The 9,653-nt window shown below is 29.7% G+C and overlaps 1 protein-coding gene across 1 annotated transcript; it reads right to left on the bottom strand.

Moving 5' to 3' along the window:
• Positions 1–7,848: 7,848 nt before the first annotated feature.
• On the bottom strand, positions 7,849–8,988 carry LOC145828688 (LETM1 domain-containing protein 1-like). Its single transcript, XM_082936443.1, has one exon. The coding sequence runs from the start codon at positions 8,986–8,988 to the stop codon at positions 7,849–7,851; it is 1,140 nt and encodes a 379-aa protein (XP_082792569.1).
• Positions 8,989–9,653: the final 665 nt, after the last annotated feature.

Here is a 9,653-nt window from a genome sequence, read left to right on the forward strand (position 1 = left end):
ATATTTTGATATTTACATACAAAAAATTGATCTATACATGACGTTTAAACGACGTTTTATTATTTATTTTATATACAAAATGTACTAAATACCATTGTTTTTATTGAAACTGATTAAGTTATAACATTTTTTGGTTTTCTTATTTTTTTCTGAGTTTTAACATAAAAATTTAATCACTATTGATTGTTTTATATTTTTTTACCCAAAAGTACGTTTCTTTTAGTTGTTTATTTTAAAATTTATGTAAATTTGGTTTTTTATAGGTAATTATTAAAAAAGTTATTAATATTTAGTGGTTTATAAAAACACTATGTAAACACTACTTATGTTCGATGTCATATTTAACCATAATTAAATTTTTTTTTTTATAAATTATTAAAAATAAACTGTTTTATGTTATATTACTTAAATAAGTTATTTTTCAAGTTAACTTAATACATCTAAGTTTAAAATATTAGAATTGTTTTAGATTTTTTATTAACAATATGTTTGCTTTTTAATGTTATCGCATCATTTTGTCCCTGGTTTCGTAATAATTTAAAACTTTTTTATGCTCTTTAGCGCTACAAATTTTAAACAAATCAGCGACGCATTGGTGAAATATTCAGCAGACAACAAAGCAAGACATTTTGTCAAGAAGTTTAATTAAATAAGAAAGGTAAGCGTTGTTATTAAAAAATGTGCGAAAATGTTTAGAATATACGAACATCAGATTTTGAACATCTGAAAAACTTTACGATTAAGTTAGATTTGTTTTAAATAATTTGCAAATAATCTATGCCAAAGTTGCCACGAAAGTTTCAAAAAATTCAACGGTGGTAAAGGTTAAGTTACGCAGATATTAAAATACGATTTGGCGCAATATAAAAATGAGATATAAGCGAAGTAAGATGAACTGTTTAAGATATTTTTTGTTTAAATTGTTAAGAGTTGTGTGCTCCAATAAATTAAGTAGGAACGTATTTACTTTTTTTAAATAATAAACACGTAAAAATTTATTTTGACTCTTAAGTCATAATCTTTTTATTGTTTATTTTAACCTTAATCAAAAATGTGTATCTAAAAAGCAAGTGAAATATTTTAGATATTTTTCGTTTGAATCGAATAACAATTGTAAGCTCTATAGAATTTATTAGAAATTAAAATAAATAAACACTTTAAATTTTAATTTATTTGTAAAGTTCATAATACATACTTTTTGTGTTTTGGTTTGATCTAAATTAAAAATTGTAATCTATAAAGCAAGTCGAGTTTTTTACGATGTTTATGGTGTTATTAAAAAAGAATACTTTTTAGTGTATAATAGTTTAAATTAAAATTAGGAAAAACTGTAAAAAAAGTGCTCAAAATATATGAATATCTTATTTTGAATACCTGTGAAGCTTAAGTTATTTATATATTACTGATGTAAAAAATTAAATAAAATTTTTACAGTACAATTGAAGCTTAATACTAGCTAACATTTCTTAGTACATACTTTCAGATAGCTAAGGGGTCAAAAGACTAAGGGCCAAATGTAGACGTTAAATCAAAAGTATACGGCCAGGATCTAATTATCAGCTAAAAGTATACTCTTTTTAAAAACAATAATATTTTTGTGGTAACAACTTAAAATTTCAATCTGAATTAATTACACAATAACTATTAGTGGTTTACTTTTGCTTTTTTGTTACATTTTTTTTCGAAGAAATATTTTTAATAACTGCAGCCCTCTAAAGACTTTATTTTACACACTGCGGACCGCGAATATTTTATTAGGAAAAATTGGCTCTTTATTTAAAACAGACTAGCGGTCCCTCCATTGCATTAACTTAAATGAAGCGTTTTATGTTTAAAATTATCAATTAAAAAGTGATTGAGTGTGATCGAAACTATAGTAAACCCAAGTAAGAATAGCACAGTTCAAATAGAAAGAATAAGGAAAAAATTTGTGGTAGAAAAGTATAAATTACATTATTTAAAATTTTCTATGTTATTTTTTCATAAACCTTTAAAAACTTTTAAAACATAATAAAACAAGATTCAGTAATTAAATTGCTTATACTAAATAGTCAGTATGCATAGAAAATAATTTCAAATAGTCTATTCTGCGTATTTTTTGAAGATTCGATTGCCTCTGCTAAAGTAAAGTATCATATGTGTATCTAAGGTTGAAACAAAATGATTTGAAAATTAAAACTAAATTATTAAAATTATAAAACCAAGCCGTCTTTATTGTAAAAAATCTAAGTATGCTTGCGCCGACGTACTTATTACATAACAATGAGTAAACTCGAAGTTTTTATTAGGCCAAAAATTATTCAAGCAGCATGTAATCACAACAAGCTTCTTACTAATTTTTACGTATACAAAGCTGATTGAACAGATAAAAAAGTTACGGCCATGTTTAGCATAAACACACTGGTATGATGTGAGAAGTTTATTAAAATAAAACGTTATGAACTAATTTGCTAACAAAATACTTTAGCGCTTGAGAACACAAACTGCTAATTCTTTTTGAAAGAGTGTATCAAGTGTAAAAAACTACGGAAAGCAAATAGCAAAATACTTTCAAGCTAAGAGTATTAGTTAACTTAAGACTTTGAATAGAACAGCGTCCTGCACAACATAACTACAAACGGGCATTCATTTAGATTTCTGCTTCAACCTTGTACATAATGCAGAGTTCTTATTTAATAACTTCTCAAATCCTTGCGGTTCAAATTATTTTTTGCTAAGGGTATGCCAAACTAAATTAAAAAAGCCATTCCTCTTACATTTGCTAGATTTAGATGAACAAATTTTGAGACAAGCATCCTGCAAAGTATAAGTTATATCATACATTTTCTTAGTATGAAGAGTTGCTAAACAGGTTTATCATGTACAAAATTTTGTTTTACTTAAAGTATTTTCAATATATTTCATTTTAATTTATAAGTTTACTGCATGACATACAAAACTTTTTTAAAACTTTATACTGCATAATATTTTATTACGAAGCTACTCTAATTTTTTCAAGAAATGAATTTCAAAAAGTGAAATAAATAACTTTATATATAATTAATAAAGTTAGCATTTAGATAGTTTTTTCGACATACCAAACTTATAAAATTCTAAATACGTTATAATTAATTAAAACGAACAATCTTTTTGCGTTTGTTAGCAGTTTTTGTCAAATTAATACTTGTAAGAATTTTTTTACTTTTGTTTATGAGCGTCAAATAACAGGTTTAGTTTTCTGTAAGTATTTGTATAAAAATAGTTTGAAAAAGTTTAGTTTTTAATCAATTTTTCTTTATATATTTTATTGGACTTTTTTAACTTTACTAAGTTACATATATTTGTTTCGTAATAAAAATTTATATCGATACTTCTCATTACATGCATGGTTTTATTATACCATACTTTTTAAAGTTTATTTGTTTAGTAAAACTACAAGTGTTATCAATTATTTTTGATATTAAAGTTTCATATAAAACCTGCTTTTTTTGAAACTAACTGTTGTTATCATATTACAATATATTCACTAAGTAAAGTATTTGAATAAAGTTTAATTTTTTGTTATTATCATATACCAATAATCATTGATCAAATTTTATCCAACTTGAACTATATACTTTATTCTTTGCTCTTTGTTTTAGAATTTAAACGGTAATCAAAATAAAATTAACTTAAAAGTAGTCATCGAAATGTATTTAAATAATTTTAAGTAAATAGAGACCTTCACGATGGCAAGAGTTACAAAGTTTGTAAAACAACTTACACTGTTAAACAATAGTCGTTATTTGAAAAATTTTCTAATGAAAATAAATTATATTGCCTAATATCTTGTAATCCTTCTAAAATTGTCGATGAATTTTAGGTACAATGCAATACTAGTTAATTTAGATTGAAAAATATTGTTTTTTTACGTACAAAAACTTTATTGTTAAAACTACGACTGTTTTATATTTAAAGTTTTTACTAATGTGTGTTTAAACTAGTGATGTACCGGACCCACATTTTCGGGTCCGGCCGGACCCGGATCCGGACTTTTTTTTCAAATTAGAGTCCGGCCGGAACCGGATCCGGACTTTTTTTTCAAATTAGAATCTGGCCAGATCCGGATATTAGACAAAAATGGCAATATCCGGCCGGACCCGGACCCGGATAATGAGTCCGGTACATCACTAGAATAAACTAGCCTAAGTCAGAATGAGGTTTTTAAAAACTGAAAAAAAAGAACTTTAATATAGTGATAAGTAGAACAGCTAGCCACAAGGTTTACAAATTTAGGTCTTATATACAATTAAAAATCTGAAATCAAGTTCTGGAACAAAATACACTAGAAAAATACAAAGTGTTGAAAACTGGATCAGCTCAAACTCATTCAAAATCTAAAAGAAAACTAGCCTAAGTTTTTATAAAAAACTTAACTAGCTCGAGGCAGTCCAAGATTTTCTAAAATTCCCAAAAATTTTCAAAATAGCAGGGTTGCCACTGTTTAAGTCAATTAAAGAAGCTAGAGTGAGTATAAACGAGCCGGAGTCAGAATGAGGTTTTTAAAAACTGAAAAAAATATTTTAATCTAACAATCAGACAGATAGCAAAGGTTGACAATTTGGTAGTAAAGTTGTGGACTGATTGTGGTAGACTTAACTTCTTAGTACTACCCATCACAATTAAATCCTACCTTAATTAATTAATATCTAACCAATACTAAATTCTAACTGAGACTACTTTCTATAATCAGACACGACAGTTTTGAGTGATGAATCTTTTATATAAAACACAACTAGAAATACTAGCATATACAAAATTATTAATTACTTTGGTAACACTTTATAACTGGAAGCTATTTAAATCTATATCAAAAGACTTAAAACAACAAACTAAAAATTAAATAAAACTTTTAGTAAACAAGAAACTTTTAAAATTTTAATAAACTATTAAACTTTAAACCTGGCTTAAATATTTAAACAATTAAACACCAGTTGAAATATTCACTTTAAAACAAAACACTACTTACAATAAGTATTCACAAAAAAGTTCAAGATATTTTGTTGCTTCAAGCTGCACACTAAACTAACTAACTGCTTACATATAAACTGCCTGTCATGTTCTGATGTTTTGTTGCATCAGTATTTAGTTTGAAACATTTTGTCATATGATTCTCAATTGCTCGTACATTCAACGTATTAACTCTAAATATTCTCTGAGCACAACTTAAAACAATAAATAATGCAAGTATTCATTCCAAAGCTTTTAATTTTACAAGATATGTAAAGAGTTGCATTTATGAAATGTTTATTTCATAGTTCAAATGTAAACAAATGTAAATTAGTCTTGGTACAGAATGAGCCAATCACGGTAGGTGCTTAATTTTAACTGACGAAAATGAATCTTGTTAATTTTCACAGGGTTTGTTTTTGAAAAAATACTTTTCAGTATGCTTTTTTTTACTAACTAGATCCGGGTCCGGCCGGATATCTGTTAGGATCCGGCCGGACCCGGATCCGGACTTTTTTTTTCAAATTAGTATCCGGCCGGAACCGGACCCGGACTTTTTTTTCAAATTAGAGTCCGGCCGGAACCGGATCCGGACTTTTTTTTCAAATTAGAATCCGGCCGGATCCGGATATCAGACAAAAATGGCAATATCCGGCCGGACCCGGACCCGGATAGTGAGTCCGGTGCATCACTAGTTTAAACTGAAAACGGTACATCATAAATATTTTTGTAGAATTTCCACAAATGGCACAAAAAAAATATTTTTTAGTCTTAGTTATGAATATGATATGTCCAGATTATAAACTATCATAAAAATTGTTCTTTCAAACAATAAGAAAAATAAATAATAAGTTTTGACATAAATTTCCAGTGTCAATAAAAACTAAATCCGTTTATGTAGTTATCAGCTAGTATTTTTTTTTTGTAAAAAGGGCAATGCAGCGCGCAATGTGCAAGCAACGGGCATATGTATTTCTTTTAGTTCGGAAAAATATTCAAATATTAACAATAATTATTCGAAGAGGTTGTATTAAAAATAATTAAAAAAAAACTTTACTTCATTGGTAATTTTTTATAAGTTTAGGCGTGTTTTTTATAAATCTGAAAAACTATAAATAATCAGACTATTTTTTATGCTAACTGATTGTTACTAGTGTGCTGCGCACCAAAATACAATTGTCATCACGAATCCAGTTGATTTTTATAAAAACAAATATTTAGTGCAATAAACAGTTTCCAGAATTCTTCATTTCTAGCAACCCTGTTGTGCGCCATAGTTACCACCAATTTCACTGTTAAGATTCAATTAGCGTTCACAAAACAATTGTTATAAATTAAGCGCTTTTTAATCTTGCGGTTCTAAAAAGTATAGTTTTTGAACTTTACTTGTCAAGACTAAATGCATGACGATCTAAGTGTAAAAAAGCAAAGCAATTACAAACGCTAGGTTTATAAAAAGCTACATTTATGTCAACCATGCTATGCACAGTTAATTTCAAAGTTTAAAAACCATAATAAATTAAAAGTTTATACATTACTATATTTATAGCATAAAAATGACAACATAAGTGTAACAAAAAGTTTTCAATGAAATTTAAATTTCTAGGGTCGTTTAATTACGGCTATCTGGCCAAATAAGAACGGCAAAGCAAAAGCTTGCAACCCGCGATGAACTTGTCAACTAAAAGTATGTACTTTTTAAAAATAATACAAACTTTTGCGATAAAAACTTATAACTAAGCTCTTAATTTAATAAATATTAGTGCTTTAATATTGTTTATCACAGTTTTTTTTTCTATTTTACTATCACTGTTACACTAACCCTAACCCTCGGTTGGTAACTTATTCATTATTTTTTTTTTTTCTATAAGTTTTTTTTCTTTTTCTCTTAACATTTGTTTTTAATTTATTAATTTATACATATAATTTTTTGTTTAATAATAATTTTTATTAGTTATTTTTATTTTACTATCAGTGTTACCCCTAACCCTTACCCTCGGTCAGTAACTTTTGTTTTTTTTTTAATTTATCTTTTAGTTTTTTTTCTGTTTTTTTAGTTTTTTCTCTTGTTTTTTTTTTTACTCTCGTGCAAAATTGACCCTTGGTGCAAAATTTTCTTTGTGCAATTTTGTAACCTAGTGCAATTTTGTCTTCGTGCAATTGTGTGCTCTCGCGCAATTTTGTCTTCGTGCAAACAAGACCCGTTCCCACTTTTTGTAGGTTTACTGGCTCGCAACTTATAAAAGGCTGCTGACCCTAATTTAGAAGAATGTATATATTTATGATTACTACTGCACAAAAAAATAGAAAGTTTCTGTTACCAAGTTTTAAACTTAGCAAATTAGTATTGCATTTATAATAATGGTGTCTTTGTAAAACTAACTAAAAGTAAAAATAGTTTAGTAATTGTTTATTTTTAATTAATGTTTTACAAATCTTAACGAATAAAACCAAATTTTGTTTTGCTTTATCAACTAAATTGTACAATAAGCAGAAAATTTGTGTGCATGTGAATAAAAAAAAATAGTACATGCGGGAACTGTTGTAGAAGCTTTTGCAACATGAAATGATTTTTTAACGCATAGTTAAAAAACAGTTTAGAAAAAAAAAAAAAAAAAGTTGTTTGTGTGAACTGTTGTAATAAATACTAAGTGGTAAAATTTTTAAACAGATTTTTTTAAAGTAAAACTTATGATACTTAAAAAATTGCTTTAAAACCTAGTTTATATTAAAAAAAACTATTTTTTTTAACTGATCAACAACTAAAATTATTTTATTTACAAATTTGAATATCTTTTCTTTACATGTGCACAGAAATCAATACAAGAACTTCCTAATTTGATTTATAGCTGAACACTGCGAATTAGTGCAAACACAAGCTCAACCAAGCTTCTTCTCACAAAAGTAGCTCATCCCCTGCACCACCATGCAGTACAAATAGAAGTTGGTGTCCTCCCTGCCGCACTCATTGCTTAGCAACAGCCAGTTTCTCAGCCAACACTCGTTCGCCTCCCGCGACAACGCCACTGAGTTCACGCACCTCATGTAGCACGCGTGTGTGACGTCATCGTTGCTAAGCAGCGGCACTTCCATGGCAACCAGCTTGCGGTCCATCGCCATGAGGTCGCAGGCCTTGTTGTTGAGCCTCCGCTTCAGCGCTTTGGTGGTCCCGATGCTGTTCACTTCGAATATTTTGCACAGCGACCTCAAAACCGGCATCTGGACGTCGTCGAGCAAAATGGGGTTTTCCCGAAAGCAGTTTTTCATTTGAAGCAGCTCGGAGTTGCTTGCCGCTCTGTTTTCAAGCAAAATGCCGACGGCTTTCTTCATGAATCCCGATGAATCGACTTTTTCGCTCCCTTTAAGTTTCTGCATCACCTCGCACAACTCCAGCAATCTGTCCAGGTGGTTTTGCGCGTAGTAGGTGCTGACCTGCTTCGGTGACCAGTATGACCTCGCCAGCATTTTACGCGGGCAAATCTGGCGCATGGGGGGTAAGATTAAGCACGCGAAGCCCGCCGAAACCAGGGGCAAAACAAAAGAGGACGCCGTTTTGAGCGCGTCGCGCCTGAAGTTGTCCATGGCAACCAGCTCGTGGTACGTGGCCTTCTCCCTCAAGTCGGCTCCCCTGTCGGCGTGCAATCTGGCGAAAGTGGCGAAGTTGACCATTTCGGCTGTGGACCCGGTCACGTACCGTTCGGCGGCCTCGCGCACGGAGTGCCTGGTGACGGTTTTGAGAAAATGGTCGACTTTGTGGCCGGCCTCGACCACCTTGGCCAGGTTCTGTTTTATCACCTGGTCCTTGTACAAATAGTCCACTTCAAAGTTCGTGCTGTTTTTTTCTTCAAAGCTAAACATTGGTTGCTCTTCTAACTTGTTCGCATTGTCCGACTCTTCTGCTTTTACTTCAGCTGTTCTAATTTCGTCATGGCTGTAACTGAACTGTTCGTTCAACCGAGAAATGAAGAGCTCTGACGCGGAAATGTCTCTCAACTCATTGATTTCTCTGCCACGTGACATTTTAATTCTTTCACCTCTGTTGTAATGTGTGAAAGTCAAACTGGTTGTGCAACGATGTAGAATGTTCACTCTCGCCGGAAGCGGAAATAACAACTTTATTACTTTCGATTGAAACATGACTATTCAATAAATATCATAATCATTTAAAAGTAACAATTGTGATAACTTGAGATCGAAGTTTAGTTCAAAATTTTTATATCCACACGCAACATTTCATCTTTGTGACTATCGCATGTTAGATTTTTTTTTTTTTTAATGTAAACTGCAAGTTTTAATTTAAAATAAACTACGTTGCTAAGATACTGCTTATAAAATTAGTTGATGAAAAATAGTTCAAATTTAATGAGCATTATTAATAGTTTTGCTTTTCCATTTGATGCTATTTGCGTATTTGACTTAGGCCATTCCTCCTTAATCAATATTGATTGAACTATTAACAATTTATTGATTAACATATCTTAACTTAAGTTATGCTTGTAAAATTCTAAATTCATATTTATTTAAATTTATACATACGTCATGATTTAAACTTTTATTTAAATTGTTTTACTAACCAAATATTTTCAAACTCATTTGACACTTATCACTTGAAAATGTAATCAGCATAGTTTTGAAAACGTTCGTGTTATAAATAAAAATAAAAATGAGTAATCCCAACATACTTA

This window comes from Thalia democratica, chromosome 2, assembly GCF_965202585.1.
Source record: "Thalia democratica chromosome 2, ktThaDemo2.hap1.1, whole genome shotgun sequence".
In the NCBI taxonomy this organism is placed as follows: domain Eukaryota; kingdom Metazoa; phylum Chordata; class Thaliacea; order Salpida; family Salpidae; genus Thalia; species Thalia democratica.